Source organism: Diadema setosum, chromosome 9 (assembly GCF_964275005.1).
Source record: "Diadema setosum chromosome 9, eeDiaSeto1, whole genome shotgun sequence".
Classification (NCBI taxonomy): domain Eukaryota; kingdom Metazoa; phylum Echinodermata; class Echinoidea; order Diadematoida; family Diadematidae; genus Diadema; species Diadema setosum.
The window spans coordinates 8,672,052-8,691,511 of NC_092693.1; the positions used below are offsets into that span (position 1 = coordinate 8,672,052).

General features: G+C 38.2%; 1 protein-coding gene across 1 annotated transcript; it reads left to right on the forward strand.

Moving 5' to 3' along the window:
- Positions 1-393: 393 nt before the first annotated feature.
- On the forward strand, positions 394-12,122 carry LOC140232699 (cytochrome P450 3A4-like). The gene is made up of 12 exons (XM_072312818.1): positions 394-545; positions 776-828; positions 1,627-1,723; positions 2,326-2,442; positions 4,399-4,487; positions 5,577-5,725; positions 6,271-6,410; positions 7,642-7,827; positions 8,647-8,867; positions 10,628-10,765; positions 11,236-11,398; positions 11,993-12,122. The coding sequence occupies exons 1-12, from the start codon at positions 402-404 to the stop codon at positions 12,080-12,082; spliced, it is 1,587 nt and encodes a 528-aa protein (XP_072168919.1). The 5' UTR covers positions 394-401; the 3' UTR covers positions 12,083-12,122.
- The last annotated feature ends 7,338 nt before the right edge of the window (positions 12,123-19,460 follow it).

Here is a 19,460-nt window from a genome sequence, read left to right on the forward strand (position 1 = left end):
AAAACTTGAAGTGAAATCGGTATACTTAGTATATACAGTGTTATAAAGTAGGGCATAACTATCCTCGTTGTATGTATTTCTGAGATGAAAACATAACATTCTTAGTCGATATGGAAAGTAGGTATAGCGGCAATTAAAAAAGTACAATCGAATTGCATTGCGTTGGTCTGCCATGTCAACGTGACGGGAGATAATTTGGGCTCATGTTTTGAGAGTATAAAACTGGTGCTTCAAGTCTGTTTCTTTGTTCATAGCCTAACGCTTTAGGAGTCATGAATGATTACTACGAAGAACGTCAAAAGTGACTATACATACGATAAGTCGAACGTTTAGAACCCTGTACCGTACTGTTGGTCTTGATTCTACAAACTCATCGTAGATGCTTTTTATCGAATGTAACCATGGCAACTGAGCACATTTCCTTCGTATCACTTTCTTTCCTCCAATTAAGTTACGACACGTGGTGTCATACGTACTGGCGTCGGAAGGGCGTGGTCAGCGAGTCGGCCCTGCCTGTCATTGGCTGTATGAGGGAGTTTTCAAAGGTCAGTTACGTAACATAATGAAATGTATAATATAATATATATGTATATATGTATATACACGCAATTTCATTTTAAAGCCTTTTAATATTTTAAGATATTTTGCAACAAAAGAATTGTTGTGTACCATTGACTTATTGGATATGTCTATATTGGTTGACTTTGACATTTACAATAGTTTGCTTCTCTCTCCCTCTCTCTCTCTCTCTCTCTCTCTCTCTCTCTCTGATCAGGGCATACCGCAAGTGTTTACCAACATGAGCAAGAGGCATGGGAAGGTGTATGGGTAGGTATAACAAGCATCGATGGTGATATTGGTCTATGGCTATATAACATGCGATTCAGATGTGGTTAAAAGCAGTTGTTTGCTGCTTCATACCCATACTACCCCATAGTCCTAATCTGCCCTCTTTTGATACGTTGTAGTATCTATACTAGCATTACGTACTCGTATGTAAATGTGGTACAAACGACTGGCTTCCATAGCTGCTCCGCGAGAGGGGACACTAAAATTGTCCAATGCAATGCAATGTAATGCAATCCAAATGTCTGCGGCTGCTCACGAGCAGGAATATAGGGCATATGAAACTACTAGATTCAAAGTCTGAATCGCCCAAGTGCAATCCGTTGATAAGAACGATAAAGGACTGGTTATATGACAAGCATTAGAAATGATGCATAAATAATGGAGTAAACAATGATGACCGATAGTGGTCATAGTGGTTAGAGTGATGTTGATAATCATCATTAGAATTATATTGATTTTTTTTAAAGGTATCGAAATGACAGAATAATGATAATACGGATAGCAGCAGTGATGCTTGTAATGATATTCGAAAGAAGAAGAAAATGTTGATTTCATTGCAAATGATGTCGAAAGTCCCCTTCGCTTTAACAAATTGCATGCAACACGGTGAAAACAATTTATCGTTAATCAGAAATATACAATTGTTTATACTCAGAAAGATAGGAGAACATTAAGGATATTATACTGAAGTCTGGGTGTGAACATATTTGTACTTATGTTATAACTGTGTTTTTGTTTTTGTTTTCTTAAATCTTCTTTCCACTTTTGATACCTCAGGTTTTACAGTTTTTACGATCCTGTACTGGTTATTTCGGATCCTGACATGTTGAGAGATATCATGGTCAAAAACTTTGGAAATTTCCACAGCCGAGTGGTAAATAATTTCATTTCCAACATCTTATTTAACTTTGCACACATGCACTTCAAAGCAAACACTTCGCTGCAATTCGCAATTGCATTCTTCAGTATAGCTTTCTATTCCCCCGGCCATCTCTAGATTGTATGTATGCTTACGTTTAGGTTTCCATTTTGATAAAGCACTAGCTTTAGGTGAAGGTCTGCGGTTTTCTTGTCAGTCGCAATTATACCCCCCCCCCGTACACATACTTTTGTTTTCAAGATTATCAAGTACACTCGAATGTGTTTCAAACTTAAGTGTTTATGTAAGATCACCCACTGTAATATCACTCGTTTATCATGTATCAAAGAAAGTATGATTTTATGTTGGTTTGTCCTGAGATACACAGAAATGAAATGAACGCCAACTCGAGCGTTAAATTATTTTCTGCAAATGACTTGTAAGTTGAAGAAGGTTCATAATACTACAAGACTCGTTCGAAGTATTTATGTGTGTGTGTGTGTGTGTTTTGTAAAATCGCAAGAAAAACAGGCATTCTATTGCTTTGCATATTTTCATAATGTCCCTTTCTGATTTTCATAACGGACGACGCGCTTCTACCGTGACGATGAGTACAGCGTTTTCCTCTGACCAACAAAGAGTTCCTGGAAGGCGTCGGGACCCTGGAGGGCGAGCGATGGAAGGAGGTCCGCAACCTGCTCACGCCAACTTTCAGCGGCTCCAAGATGAAATTGGTCAGTTCCTAATGTAGCTCACCTCTGTACGCGTGTCAGGCCAGCTGCAGCTGCTCTGTAGGGCTCAGGTAGCAATGGGTAGGGCAAGGCTTGCGAAACGGTGCTCCTCATGATAGCAAAATGCTGGTTGATGTTGGTCTTGGAAAACAGGCTATACTCAGTAGGGGGCCTTTTTCCATTGTACAGAATGACAGACTACCATGCGAGACAAATGTGTGTTTTTTGTTTGTTTGTTTTTTTTTTTAATAGAAGAGCAGTACTGTGATAGCACACACAATATGTAAACCACTATAACATTGATGATGTCATCACCAAACGCGTCTCCAATGGACATGTACACACGTCTTCACTCTTTGTTTTAAGAAAACCACACAAACAAACAAACTTGAAGCTTTCTCAAAAATTAATTCGTGCAAGTGGGAAGTATTGAAATAGCTGATAAATTTGACGCAAGAACGCAATGTTTATGATACAGAAAATTGTCACTGGCTACATGATCAAACATTTATGATGAAGTATCATGATGCAGAACATAATGTGAGGTGGTGATAGCGTCACCTCTTCTATTTTACACAATTAACTTAGTGTGCCAAAGTACACCCTGGTCCCGCAAAAACATATTTTATCCTAGCATTCCGTAACTGCATCATTACATGTCAATTTGATAAAACGTTGGTAATTCTGTTGGTTTGGATTTACCCCTAGTTTGTAAAGTACCTTTAGCAAGAAGTGGCGTTGCACTTCACATAAATAGGGAGCTTTAGATTTTAGACGCGCGGACGTTCAAAGAGAAAAAAACATGATCTGAGCGTGCGCAGTAGCGCGGATCAAGTTACTGCGCACGCTCAGATCATGTTTTTTTTTTTTCTCTTTGAACGTCCGCGCGTCTAAAATCTAAAGCTCCCTATTATAAGATAACGCGCGGCCCTGTTCAAAAGGGCATTCAGATTCAGTATAGCGCACTACAGGAGTTGTGAGAATTGTTTGCCTGCTGAACTTTGCATTAATTATGGACGAGTGGATCGCTCATTGTGCGTAGAGAATATATTGTGCAATCCATGACGAGCGCTGTGAATAGAAATTACCCAACCATAAAAGGCTCCGTGAACTCTAGAACTCTGCCATCTATTTTCAGCATGTTTATATCGTATCCATTTATCTCTATAGGAGTTATCTACTGTAGAGACCGATGTATTGTACCTGTATAATACACAAAAGTATTTGAGTAAAGTAGAAAAAAAATAACGAACAACCATTTCAATATGAACACCTCAGGCGCGCGCAAACGACTCTAAAAGAAATCAGCGTCATGCACTTTATTCATGGTTTCAACGCGTGAGAAATGAGCAGTTTTCTATCTGAAAATAAGTCTGAAAACAATCTTTTAGACTTCAAAAAGAGGAACACTTCATATTATATCATTCCAGCAAGCGGGAGTTAGAGCATCAGATAGTGTCTCAATGCACAATTCAAATGTTCATAGATTGTTGAAAACCGATGAGAATCTAGGGTTGCAATTCTCCCATCCCGGGGTTTAGATCGACATTCTTGAATGTGCAAGATTCTTCTTTTCATAAATCAAATAGAATTTTAATTGGTGGATGTGATTAGAATTGCGTAATATATGTAATTTCAATCTGATATACAATTATAATATATTATATGATATATAAAAGCAAACAAATTACATGAAATCAAGACGTTTATGGTAGCAGCTCAAGTCTGAACCGCCGCGGTGATTACATATTAAGACATCAAGTATTCCGAAAAGCAATACAGCAGGACTTTAGACTGTATGCCTTTTTTCTTTAAATTATGTATCAAAACATGTATATGTGCTCATAAAATTGAAGAAGAAATGGATAAATCTAATCAAATCGAACCAATTCATGGCATTCAATGACATCACTTAACACAACAATCATGTATACCTATTTTTCGTCTGATTTGCTGTAGATGTCTTCCCTGGTGAACGACAGCGCAGACAACCTGCTGAAGAACATTGGCAAAGAGCAAAACGAGAAAGGATACTTGGAGTGCAGGAAGTAAGCTTGTGTGTGTGTGTGTGTGTGTGTGTGTAAGTGTGTGTGTGTGTGTGTGTGTGTGTATGTGTGTGTGTGTGTTGTGTGTGCGTGTGTATATATATATGTGTGTGTGGGGGGTATTTCAATTTAAATTTCAGTTCAATTGTGCTTTTACTTTCCATCCAACAAAAATGTAATACAAATACAAAGTTATAAATCTAATAGATCATTATTGTTGACAATTTTGTAAGCGATGTAAATCAGAAAGTTTAAAGGTCCTGTTTACCTTTGGGAGCAGTGATTTAAAAAATGTTCAACATATGACTTTTGATGCATATGTGTAGGTCAGTTGTATCACAAAACATCTTACCAAATAAAATTTTTGCAGAGGAGATATCACTATTTTTCTCATTAAACCATAACTGTAGACGGTTTAGTCTACAAACATTTTTAATCATAACTATTGTTCACATTATGTGTATTTAACATCACGTTAACATTGATTATACTAGTTCAAAATTTTACATTGGTTGTTTCTATCCCCATTATTTTGAAGCACTAATGCTGGGTTTTTATTTCATCTGCAAATGGTGAATTATGCCTTTAATAGTAATACAAAATATGATATATGAATAGAAACAATGCACATTTTTCAAAATCTTGCGATCATGCAACAACAACTTTGGTTAAGATATTAATGAAATGATAATAATATGGGGTACGGGGATTATATAAGTATATGCGTAAAGTTTATACTATCGGGCTAAAGAAGACAATATGAGGTAAGAGAGGGGGAGTTCAGTTCAGTTCAGTTGAGTTAAATTTATTTCGGTTTTTTTTTCACAATAGAATAATATATAAACATAAATCTCACTTTCTTCAGTGACAAAAGTGATGCATGTAAATTTATACAAAGAAAACAATGATTAAAACTTGCAGTAAGGATACATTGCAATGGTTGCTAAAGTAACGAAAGTGAAATAATTGTCAATATGCATTGTGTGGAGGAGAAACAAACGTAGATGCTGAGTGTAATTCTCCTTTTTGACACAGCTTTGATATGCATATAAATCAATTCAACTTTTTATCTTCTTTTTTTTTTAACTGTAGATTATTTGGCGCTTTTGTAATGGATACCATTGGAAGCTGCGCATTTGGACTGAACATCGATTCTCAGGGACGGCCAAACGATCCATTCGTCACCCACGCCCAGCGAGCCTTCAGAATCGATCAGACCAGTCCCATCTTCGTTATCTCTGGTAAAGAAAATCAATATCTAAAAATAACATCAAGCTATGAACGAAATGTTTATCCTCGTTCATTCTGACTTGTACTTCACGACCATAGCAGTCTTTTATTTGCAATCTCTGAGTGATGTGAGCATAGAATCGTATTGCGCACAATTCATTTTTTGGAAGCATTGCTGAAGCAGGACTATGTAAGAGAGAATATAACGGGACAGTATGTTTATGTTCCATCATATTTTGCCAAGCAGTCATCACTGTACCCGTCATCTCCAAGAAAAGTATGTCTCATATAGATCTGTTGCTTGAAATATCCGGTTAAAACATTTATTTCGTTGCTACAAATCATAGACTCGCATGTAGACTCGGAAATGATATGCGTAATAAAAGGCACGAACAGGTTCGACGTAAACCTGACAAATTCATCACGCCTTGTGAGGTATGCAAGACCCAGTAATATTGCATCCCTCAATCATCAATCCTAAATAAAAATGTGACTTCCATTTGTTTGTTGCGCATTGTCATTGCTGTAGGAGACCCTTTCTTTGTTACATTTTCAGCTATGTTTCCATCAATTGGACGCCTAGTTGCCCAATGTGGCTACGGCTTCGTTCCGCGGGACGTCGTCCAGTTCTTTTGTGACGTCACGCTCAAAGCAGTTGCTCTCAGAAAACAGAGCGTCGGCGCCGTCAAGAAGAAGGTTGGTTGAATTCATATCACGATAGACTGTCATTTTCCTCAAAATAAGCTTTATTTAAATATCTATTCCTTCATTGTTTCGTTAGTTGATTGATTGATATTGATTGATTGATTGATTGATTGGTTGATTGATTGATTGATTGATTGATTGATTGATTGGTTGGATGATTGATTGATTGATTGATTGATTGATTTGTTGATTTGTTGATTGGTAACGTGTATGTTCGTGTGTGTTAATGTGTTTCTTTGTTCTCAAGCAATCATGTCAACTTTGGGTACGACGAAGGTGTTGCAGGAGCCTCAGAAGATTTCTTCGTGAGTGTGTGTCTTTCTCATTTGGAAGAATCTTTGGGCGGAACCATCTTGTGTGTTTGTGGGAGTGGGGTCTCGATTTTGTCCGCTCTTTTATCAAGAGCCAAAATTTGAGGGGGTTCAGCTCAAAGCCCCCCCCCCCCCCCTAAATAAGAGACAATGTGTAAATGTTTCGCTTTGCGCATATTCACACATTCAGCAGCATTACGACAAAGTCAAAGTTTTGTAATGTAGTGAAAGTGGACGAGGTATCATAGTGATGAAACTTATTAGTACTTTATGCTCATATTGTGTTCTCTTCTTTTCCTGTTTTCCCTCATTCAACACTTCTCAACCTTTTATAACAAGAGCTCCGCTTGCCACTTTCTTTTCGAGACAGTAAGGGTGCGCTTATCAAATCTTTTTCTCGGCAGAAACAGGTTTTCCAAACGGCTTTCATGGAATTTTTCCGAGATGATAAACGCAAAGCTGTTTTGATTATGGGGTTCGGAAAGCCTTTTTGAAAACCGCAAATTTGTGCTTTCCGAAACAGGTTTCCAGAAACCTGTTTCTAGAAACCCTTTGAAGCGAGATAAACGCAAAGTTGTTTTGAAACGGCTTTGTACTGCAGTTGCGGGTCAAAATGCGCAATGCAGCTGCGCAGTGACAAGGCCAGTTTTCATGCTCGCGACGAGTTGATAAACGCAACTATTTTGGAAACCGTTTGAAACAGGGGAAACATGATAAACGCAGCCTATGATAGAATTCAAATATTTTTTTTTTTTTTTTTTTTTTTATTTTTGGCCGACGCCTCAAGAAGCTCTCTCCAGGTATGCTGCGACGTTGGAACGTAGCTGCACACCCGAGAGAAGCGGGGGTAGCGATAACTATATTTCATTCTCTTCTCATTCATACGATTTATTTTACTTGATGCCCAACAGCTGGTGGATTTCCTTCAGCTGATGCTCAATGCCCAAAGTACCAGCGAAGTCGACCAACTTCCCGCTGATGAAAAGGAGGACGAACTGGACATCCATGCCGACATCGAACGTCATCACAACATGGAATACCACTCCAAGAAATATGCGCAGCGCATTCAGCTGTCTGACAGGGAGCTCATCGGTCAAGTGAGACTTTTTTACTTCCGGGTCACAGCCCATTCTCTAAATGTCTTATATAATCCAATACACTGTTAGCGTGTATGGTAACCCGCTACAAAGGTGTTTTGTTTTTCAATTTACATGGTTTTTCCTATCTCCTCCACGATGGAAGTTGTAAAGCATGAGAAGGATTTGCAGGACAACTGAATAATAACAGGACTACGATGACCATGAAAGGTTTCAAGGAGATCTCAAAGGCAAATGATGATATAATTTTCTTTGGTGGCTGTGCTAACAGTGGAGAACAAAATGATAAAGAGCTGGCCAGTTTGATCTACTCAATCGTCGGCACGCACAATTATAGCTTACCTTTGATTGTGAAACATAATATACACCTTTGAAATAGCGTACATTCATAACTTCGTTGCTAAACGATATTATCGAGGTAATGATGTGGCTTGTTCAAAAAAAAAATCCACAAAAGGATCTTGTTTCGTGCTCCCTTGCGATACTACGTCTGGCACGAGAATTCTTTCGTTTTTGTTGAGGGCAGCCCATTGTGTCTATTTCCTTTTTTATCCTCTTTGACAGAATTGAGAAATCTACAAATACTATGTTTCTGCCAGAAAAACTGTGCTAACTTGATGAAGTGGTCCTCCCACATAATACCCACACCATACCGCGGGTAATCGAATGATACTGACCTCTCATTGTTCGCCACAGGTGACTAAACAATGGTAACTACATTGAATCAAACAGGCACCTTGTGCCATCCGAAGAATGAGGCGACCATCAAAATAACAATTCTGTCCACTCGCGAAATGTTGTAATTTCATCACGTTTTAGGCCATGACTTTCTTCACGGCTGGATACGAGACTACAAACACCTTGCTGGGGTTCGTCTTCTATCTTCTGTCCACTCATCCCGAGATTCAGGAAGAGTTGATCAAGGAGGTCGATGAGATGACGCCCTCTCGTGATTCGGTAGGGTACACGTCTATCGCCACCATGCCTTACCTGGATCAGGTGGTGTGTGAGACTCTACGACTCTATCCTCCTGCTGCTGTGTAGGTGCATTTATTGGTCTATGAATTTCTCTTTTTATACACATGTTTTTGAGCCTCTCTCTATCTTTTTAAGGCAAATGCACATAATGTATATAATGTGTGTTGTTACGACCAAAATCACTCTGAGAATGATCGCACAAAAGAAACAATCAACTAATGTTCAGGGGGTTTATTAACAGTGATAATGTGGGTACAGACTCGTAATCGGTTTTCACATCAGTATACAATAATGATCACTAAAACAGTTATAAATCGGTAATGGAATCACTTACACGTATTAAGTAATCCTTTGAATATGTCCAGATATGATGTTCGATGCACAGATGAATGATCCGTGACGCACCAATGAATGATTCCTCCGACGTAATTCCAGAGGCACAGGTTGCATTAATCCACAGTATAAATCCGGGGCAAAATCCGCGATATATGTCCACGGTATAATGTTCACAGCGAAACGTGCAGAATCCAAACGTTATGACGACCACGTCCAGTTGATGCGTTGAATGATGATTCACTTTATAATGTCCAGCAAGGAATCCAGCCCGTCACAGCTTTGCCGTATAAAAAAATGTCCGTTGACACTAAAATATGGAGTCTATTTCCAGTGTAGGCAAATTAATTCTCTGCAGGCAAAATGTCTCTCAGGCCTTATCTCCATAAACACAGTTTGTATAGCAGGTCAGCAGGTAACACAGGGCTGACTATAACAAGTCGCTTCAGAGCCAGAAGTGACGTAACTCTCAGAGCAGAGGTGTTGGGTACTATCCATTCACCCCTTTCTGGTACATTCTGTAATTTTCTCCAACCTGGGGCTACACACTTGAATATTCTAGCAAGTCCAAGTTCCAGGAATCCTGGATGACTCACTGCCTAACTATGTGCATAACATCATTGCCAAAATTAACTACCAATCACATTGGGCTACAGGGACAGTGCCTCACTCAGCCAAATATGTAAGCACTTCCTAGAATTTTCTGGAATGGGTTAAATCATTCTAGATTGAGTGAGCTATAATGTATTTCCTGTCACATGCATACATGTACTGTAGCTACATTATACACCACGTAGAAAATTCTCCACTGATCTGGTCAGCCTGTATGTACTATATCTATATCATATAGAATGTTCTCCATTAATCTGGTTCACCTGTGTACATACACATTAAAACAACCATGCATACAGCCTTGATACATGTACATAACTACTTGTGTGTACATTTGTGACAGTGTATATGTGCAATGTATGTATAATAACATTTTAACTGATAAACATAATAATGTTATGTATAGTATACTACCAATATAAATGCACATGACCTGCAAGTTTGCACTGATTAACAAATTGCCCTACATCGACATAAATAAGCACTGAATTGATCGGTGTTTTTTAGTAGTAGCCATGATAAAAAATCATAGTCGTACATTCTCGAGCAGGATTCGAACCTACGACCTCCTGATCACCGGACAGGCGTCATCTCCACTAGACCACCAAGCTTTCCATCTACAACGTACAAGTGTATCTTATTTTTCGTTCTTCTAAATCTCTCACTGTTTTCTTTGTCTGACAATGGGAATGACTGTGATTGTACATACAAGTGATTCAAAACAACAAAAATCAAAACAACACAACAACAGTCTTTGCATATTGTTATTGCCCTTGTCAAAAATGAACACGAATTTCCACAATAAGTGAGTTTGTTGGAAAATCGTTGAAAATATAAGTTGACAGAGACTGATGAAAATATTCATGGTTGCCAACAGAACGAACCGGATGTGCCACGAGACATTCACGTACAAGGACCTGACCATAGAGAAGGGCGTACAGGTATTCATTCCGATCTACAACATCCAGCGCGACGGGGACTACTGGGCCGATCCGGACAAGTTTGATCCCAGCAGGTATATCAGTGGTCCCCAATCACGATTAATTAGAACATAATTGTCATGAAGGAAACCGATGATTGTCAGGAATAACGACGATAACATTATCTACAGTAATCGAGCAATAATGGTTTTTTTTTTATGATAATCATGGCAGTAATAATAGTAAATACCCCAAGGATAATAATACCAATTCTGTAACAGAAGTTAAAAAAAAATAGAGTATGATGAGAAAAGAAAGAAAGAAAAAATGCTCTTATAATGATGCTGACATTTATTACGATGACATACTCTTTATCCTTTAAATTTATAAGAGCGTTGGAAAATCGGAAGAGAAAACAGTTTTCGTCATCACTTCGGAGAAAAACTACTTTAGATCATTCAAGTCTTTACGACCGTTCGTGTTAAAGTTAAAAGAGTGTAAAGACCTTCTATCTTTCACTTGAAATTTTTGATTGAAACTATCGTTTATTTTTCAAATGAATTAGATTTTCAAAGGCCAACCGAGAGAAACACCACCCGTTCGCCTGGATCCCGTTCGGCGCTGGACCCCGGAACTGCATCGGGATGCGGTTTGCTCTCATGGAAGCTAAGATGGCGATCGCTCGGGTCCTCCAGAAGTACCGATTCGAGACGTGTCCACAGACAGAGGTGAGACTACCGATTGACTTTGAGCGTAAATTGATTTGAGAAAAATGAAGATCAACCTACTTATAGCTATCTAATGACCACAAGACGTAGTCTTCTACGTAGAAATAGACAGTGATTAGCGCCACTACATGCTGCTTAACAATACCGGGGGAATTGACTCGGGGACCTAAAATTGAGACACTCCCTTATCATACCACTCGATCAGCCACAACTGCTTCATTTTTTAATCATCGGGAATGCGTTACCTTCTTAATATGTGCTCTCATATCTTTTATCCTTTTTTTAAGATTTGGTTTTGTCGATTGCATGGAAAAGAGTAATAACAAGTTTGACATGCATAAGACACGATTTAGTACTCATCATTGCGATTTGTAATTAAACTTTTGGTTACAACACTCCAAATTTCAAATGCTACTGACGGTGACTAATGCCACTAGTGATACTTGACTATATACCGCTACAGCTACCAGTACTACACATTATACATACACACCTTTAGATAAAACCTCAAACAAGATATAATTTGTTTGTAAAGATACACAAATGAAGTGTAATAACAGCCGTTTTCTTTGACAAAATTTTTATTTTCTTCAGATTCCCCTGAAGCTAGGGAATAATGGTTTCCTGGCCCCTCCTGACGGTGTCACCCTCCGGGCAGTGGCCCGCAAAGATGCCGTCTTCTAGATCCGCGTCCTGAGTCCGGTTTCTCCTGTGCAAGAAGGAGGAGGAGGAGGAGGAGAAGATGAAGAAGAAGAAGAAGAAGAAGAAGAAGAAGAAGAAGAAGAAGACCACTACCAGCAACATCAACAACACGCAACAACAGCAAAAGAAGAAAGAGAGAAGGAGAAAAAGATGAAGAATTACAACTCTTATATCAACCATCAGAGGATAACGAATTTTCACATCCTTTCTGTGCTTGTACAACCAATCATCTATCATTATCAACTATATCATTGTCACTGTCAACAGCAGGGACCATATGTTTGTTTATTTTGTCTGTTTGTCTTTTTTATCAAATAATTGTGTTTCGTTAGTACGATCGACATCTACGAAAATGAACAATCGAGAGCTGCCTTGATGCCACGAAATAGATAGATTGATAGATTTTTATCGGCATTTATTGCATTTACAGGCCTTGGTTTAAGTCTTGTGTCTGAAATGGTTTTGGTATAATATATATGAAATCTTGAATGCAGGAGATTCATTAGAATGCTGATGTTCCTTGTTGTATGAGTTAATTAATCCAAACTAAAGATGTTTAGTGCTGCGTAAGTACATGGGCATTGTGATGGTAAACAAGCATTATTTTCTTTTCTTCTATTTCATCATTGCTGTTCTTGGATCAAAATCTGGCATGTACAAATAATATTAATTACAAGGGTCTACAGCATTTAGTCTCACCGACACCAAATTACTGCTGCTATTATAATTTCCTTTAATAACGTATTTGATGTTACTCGATATATTATTAGATAATGTATATGCATTGCATTGTATACAACATGTGCCTTGTGTATCTATAGGCGTTCTCATGCTCTTATTAACCTGCCGGTAGTGAAGTATTTTTTTTTTACAGACATTTTTGTTCATTAGGAAAACAACATATATTACTGTCAGATGTGACTACATTTGAATTACATCAAAATGATTTTCATTCATAGTGCTTCCAGTTATGCAAATTTCCAAGTGTGTGTATTAATGAAGTTCGAAGTAATATCAAAGTATTATCGCCGCTATAGTGTCAATAATAATGATTTTAATAAATATGTTATTGTGATTGTAAGCCTAAGCGTAAAGTCTGTGTTAGTTTCTTATGTTTTCGTACGTTCTGACGTTTCTTATGTACTGGTAGCATGTCATGACATAAATGTGGTCATGTCAGGATTTTATAGCGCCTCAAATTTTATCTTATAAACTGTGAATACAGCGCATTATATCCATGTAGGATTTGTGAATTACCTCATTTGTTTGAAATTGTGACGTCAAACATGCTTCCTTGAAGTCTGTTTTAGAGTAGAATAAACTTTGGAGAAAAATAGAACAATGTGTATATAGATCTGAGTTAACCTGAAAAACAAAACTAGTGTATGAGATTGCGAGTCTGCAATGGTGAGTGGAAGTATGAATGGAATGAAATACGATGTGTCTTTTCAATAATAATAAAGATTTCGTTCGCGGTTTAAAGCACTTGGGAATTATGAGATTGCATGATTTGGGTTGAACTGACGATATCTTAGATCCTTAATGTTTTGTTACAAAAATCTCAGCATCCACTCAAACAAACTTAAGAAAATGTTGGTGACCGTCATTCAGGTTAAAGAGAAACATTAAGGTTCTTTTTGACTGTGTGCTTTTGGACAACAATTATTATAGTTTCCCTTATTTTGCGTGCATGAAGAAACTTTGACAGGATTATCAAATTCTCTAGTTCTAAAAAGACAATTTCCTCGCGTACACCAACATCATGTTTGCGTATTGAGAGGAGCGCTCACTCATTTTTTTCAAGATTTTCTTTTCCCCCTAATGGTTTCCCATGCAAATAAAAACCTATACATGTATAATGATATCGGCAATATGCATTCGGTTTCTGCACTATATATATATATATATACATATTTCATTTCATTTTTGTTTTACCACATCCAAATGGATATCATTGCATATGCACACACACACACGCACTCACACACACACACACACACGCACACACACACACACACACACACACACACACACACACACATATATATGATATGGGTTTGGTGGGAAAGAAGCTCAGGGGTTGGCCAAAGCTATCAGGCTGACAAATTCGTTGACTTTCAAAATACTTACGCTGTTTCTAGCCATTCTTGTGAACAATATTTAGAGCTGCTACAAGTCTACAGCATCTATAAAGTTTCTCCTTTTAGTTGATGTATTCTGCCGTGGCCTTCGAGAACGGATAGTGCATCGTGGTTTCTCCGTATACTATAAGAAAGTTTGATGCTAATAAAGTACTATAGTATGATGAATGTCATTAACAAGGTACAGGATGACGCTATGTTATCGCTCTTCTGCGCCACGAGTTGCTAGTATTGTATCCAGTCTACAATTAAATGAATCGTCGATAACTTATCGGTGAGTAACGAAGGTGGAATCCCTCCTCGTCTGGATGGGGAATTAAGGGAGGGAGAGAGCGGGAGGGAAAGAAGGGGAGATGGGGTGGGGGATGGAAAGGAAGCAAATAAACTATTAGCAGTATACAGGCAAGTGTCCCCATGTAGACCCACACCCAAACTATGACAGAGTTATTGTCAACTGAAAACGGAAGGCCGTTCACACTGTCTTATTTTGTAGTTTAATTGTCAGAGTCATTACACACGTATTATGTCAATTTGTTATTTAGCATTTTATCGTCTGTTGGCGCGTGAGTGGATATGGAATTGAGGGATACATATGGGATTACAAGGTAGTTGAAATAGAACTAAGTGTGTGCATGGTTTGATAATTTTGATAATTTTAATCAAACTTGTAGAGAATGATTTACCTTCGACGGATATGGTACGGACTGTCGTTTTGGGCTTCAGAAGGATAAAGCAATGAAATCAGGCAAGCTTCTGTCACATTTGCTCCCCCCCCCCCCTCAAAAATGAACATTATGAAGATGATGTTAACATCTTACAATTTTGAGACATTTACTTCCCCAAGGTTGGCAAGGATAGATATACACTAGTAGTATTTGTTGCATGGATCTCTTGTTTTGTATGGATCTCTTGTTTTATCTATGGATAATCATCTATAATCTTTTTATGTGTGACATCCGGTCTTTTTTTTATGTTCAGTGTTTTCGGATTAATGTATTATAATGATTTTGATTTTGTGAGGCCAGTGAACTTCAAAGTTATGAGTGGTAATTGGGAGCATGTTTCTGTGTGTGTAATTGTATGTGTGTGTGGGGGGGTGAGTGTGTGTGTGTGTGTGTGTGTGTGTGTGTTTTACGTGTGTTGGATGAGCTTGTGAATAAGGATGTATAGAATGCGATGCGTGTAGAGTGGTTTTATGTGCATGGCATGGTTACGGTGTAGTCACTAGACGAAAGAGGCGTAGTCAGATCACGAGAGGGTAACGATCAAGATGTTGTTTTAAGGGGCGAGGATAAACATGCATATGCCATTATTACTTGATTTTTTTTTTACTTCAAATTTTTATTCTTCGGCATGCTTCTGTGTAATGCTTTCTTTGCACGTTGAGCCTGGTGAGAGAATTAATCTGCCTTCTCCCTGCATAATTCAGTGAAATGATCCGCCTCAAGTACACACAAGTCATCTCGACGACCCTGGTCCCTTGCAACTGAAGACCAGCAGCAGTCTGGCAACGCAGCTGAATGGGTTGACCACCCGTCCTCTCTTGTACAGATGGATGTGGGGGAAAAATAAACGAGACAGAAAAGCTTGCGGTATATAATATCAATTTAATCCAACTGTGATGACAGTGCAACGGCCCATGATTATTCACAACTGTGAAAGTGTCATGTATTATCGGATGTACATAAGAATGACAAGAGTCACATGCTACTTTAACGAAACGGAAGTACATTGTATATTGTTAACAAGCACAAACACAAATGAAATCGTGACAGTTTATGATGTCGCTTTCATTATCAAAATTAAAGGCAGCATAGAAAAGCAGAAAATTCGATGTATATTTTGTGTGTGTATAGGTGTGTGTATTCGTGTGTGTGTGTGTGTGTGTGTGTGTGTGTGTGTGTGTGTGTGTACAAATGAGATATAAACTAAGAATATTGTCGGTAACCAAAAATTGGTGAAACAAAGGAGCATGCTGTATATCAAATGGATTTCTTATATACTACTAGTAACCGAAGGGGATAAATACTCGTCTTCACGTAACCCGGCAGTCAGTTACTTTGCATTGAATATAATAACGATATTGATTGTACATAAATTCAAACTTTTTTGGCATTGTTGTTACAAGCACAAGAGAAAACCCCCATTTGATATCCCTCAGTGGCGGATCCAGAGGGGGGCGCAACCGGCGCACGCCCCCTTTTATTTTTCGTTAAAAACAGAAGAAATAAAAAGAAAAAAATGAAATGAAACCCGGAAGTGGCACCAGAAATATTAGTTGCGCCCCCCCCCCCCTTTACAGAATTCCTGGATCCGCCCCTGTCCCTTTCTTCTATTAAACTTTGAAGTGGTTAAATTTTAAGTTGAACATAATCTTATTCCTGAACCCGGCAAAAACTTCACGAAAATGCGGGTTGCGTGTCTACCTGTCTGTCAAAACTGGTGTTCTCTCGGAAGTCACTTTCTCCACAGAGGTGCTAATCAAGATTAATTCTAACAGGATCATCAGCCCATTTTGACAGTCTAACGAGCTTACCTTATCGAAAATTATCAAACAAACTACACTGTCTGCCTCTTGGGACCTATTCTAATGGTCAAGTCGTCAACAAACAACATGTTTGCCGAACACACTCCACGTCAACCGTTCTCCATTCATGGACCGGTTCAACGTCAACGGAGTGTTTCCGTTTTCTCTTCTCTGAGATGCTACTGGTGAAAGACTTACCCCAAAACGATGATTACTCATCAACTGATGTGGGTGTCCGCGCTATCATGTCTTCTTATCGACATAGTTTATTTCTTTTTCAGATCTCACACCCAGACAAGAAGGACCACTAGCGCCAATTAATGGGGCAACTATTTTTTTTTCCTTTTGTTAAGTGTTTCCTAAGCATTTCATTAGCAGTTCGACATTTTCCTCGGCGATACTGTACTTTCAGAGGGGAGGACTGTGTGGGAAGAGAAAGTGTGATATTCATGTGACATTGATTTTTTATTCGCTTTGTGGATTTGCAATTCGATACTGTGATATGCTCGAGCGGATTTTTAACGATGGAGTAAAAATAGAATAGTATAATAGAAGTGACATCACAATAGGAGTTAAGATAAGACAATCTTGAAAGTCTAAAGTCTCCACATGTTTTTACAAAACCGTGATTTTAGTAAGAATAAATTGTGCAAAATAAGGTGGTGATGTCATTTCCTTTTCAAGATTTCACAAGACTTTTCTTCTAACGTGAAATCAAGAAGTTAGACCCTACACATCATTCAAATTTCGCATCAAATTATTTTAGTCTGCAAGTAACCCAGCAATGATGACTGTAAGGGACAAGAGGTTTGAGTTGCTGAATTATTGACGTAAAACATGATTGTGATAACATTATTTGTGTTCAAATTGACCATCAATGGGATAGTAATTATGATGTGATTGTGACGTCATCGCCTCCCCTCTTTTTGTGTATGTGGTTACTCTGTCAATCATCGTTTCATGTATTCATGTGAAACCTTGAAATTCCATCACTTGCTAATGTTAAGTCTGATTTTAATGAAACATATACCATTCCTGTTTTTTATGTAAATACTTTTTAGTAAATTATTACAGCCAATTTGGACATGGAGTGCTCTCTATATAGTAACATCTAGTGAAGTACATTGACAATTACAACCACTTTGATTTAGTCTTAAGCGTTGATAGATTTTGTGTCTGAAAAAAAAAACACCAACAAGACACACCTTTCAATTGGAATCGTATAGAAAACCACAACCAAATGAACATTTTGGTTGTAATAAGTTCGCTTAGAACTTTAGGACCCCGACAAACAAGAATACTGGGAAACGCACTCTTGACATAACGGCAAACATCCGCAAACTTTACATCGCTCATTATAGAGGGAACTTCAACTAAGAGTTTGACAAACATTTGCCCTTCCTGAAGAGAACTTGTAAGACAAGTTTAAGGTTAAATCCAATTGTCGCCAGCTCTTAAGCAATATATTTTATCTTTGCAAGGACTTCCGGCCATCATTTGACTGTTCCGTCGGTTACCATGGATACATCATGCAGGTATGAAAAAAAAAGAAGTTTAATGTACTGTTTGACGGCAGATTGACATCGTGAGCATTGACAGGGTTCACAACGGGATCTTTGCAAAAACAAAAACGAAACGAAGCAAACAAACGAAACTCTCTTACTTTTTTTAAATAAACAACTATTCGTTTTTAGGGTGTTGATTCGTTTGTTTTTTTTTTTTCATAAAGATTGAATTCTACGTCTGGGTTTAGTATCTTTATATCCTTTATTTAAGAGCCACTTTGATTTGAAAGAAAGTGTACCTGTTATAACGCCAATGCGATGAAACATTTTCTATCTACATTAGAAGATTATGATTGATGCTAGTAATAGTAATGACATAAGTATTGCGAATTATGCTCCCTAATAAACTTCACCTCCTTTACTTATATATCACAGAAATCATGTTTTCTTTTGATTGTTTCTCTTGCGTGCTGAGATAAAAGAGTAGTGATTGCGAACCAGATAGTCTCCAACTCAATGTGAATAAATCATGATTATTTGTAAAGACATCGAACTAACAAAGCTTGCTACCTTCACGCTTCTTACGAAATCACTACAGAAGTTACACAATATTGTAGTCGCTTTACCTTTTGCAATTCAAAATAACTAAAGAAAATATCCTCCGTGATACAGAAGTAAAAAAAAAAAAGAAGAAGAAGAAGAAGAAACGAACAGAGTAGCGGTGATTTGACACAAGGCAGGTGCATTGGGTAACAGTGGTGGCAGAATGAATTAATGGAATAATAACAAGTTTATTGGCTTAGAAGCGGCTTTGAACGAGACTATTATTTCATCAAGTTCAAATGTATAGGCCCTTGTAGTGGCTGCCTCTGTACTAAGCCTCGATAGGTCGTAATCCGGAAACTTGTAACAAAAGGGCGCGAATGACTCAGTTGTTTTTGCTAGGATTATCGTCCAGGGCGGAGCAGGATTACCAGAGAACAGTGAGAGAAGTTGTTTTCGTAGCGTGGGAAAGAGCGACGAAGTTCAAGGGCCACCTATGAAACAGTCTTTTGTTTCTATAGGATAGGGTCTAGAAATGGTTATCAGCACTAAAAGAAAACCCCTATCGCTTAGCAGCAGACGTCATCGCAATTACCCCATCTAAAGAGATTACACCCGCTCACCTTTTTTCCCCTGTCATTTTG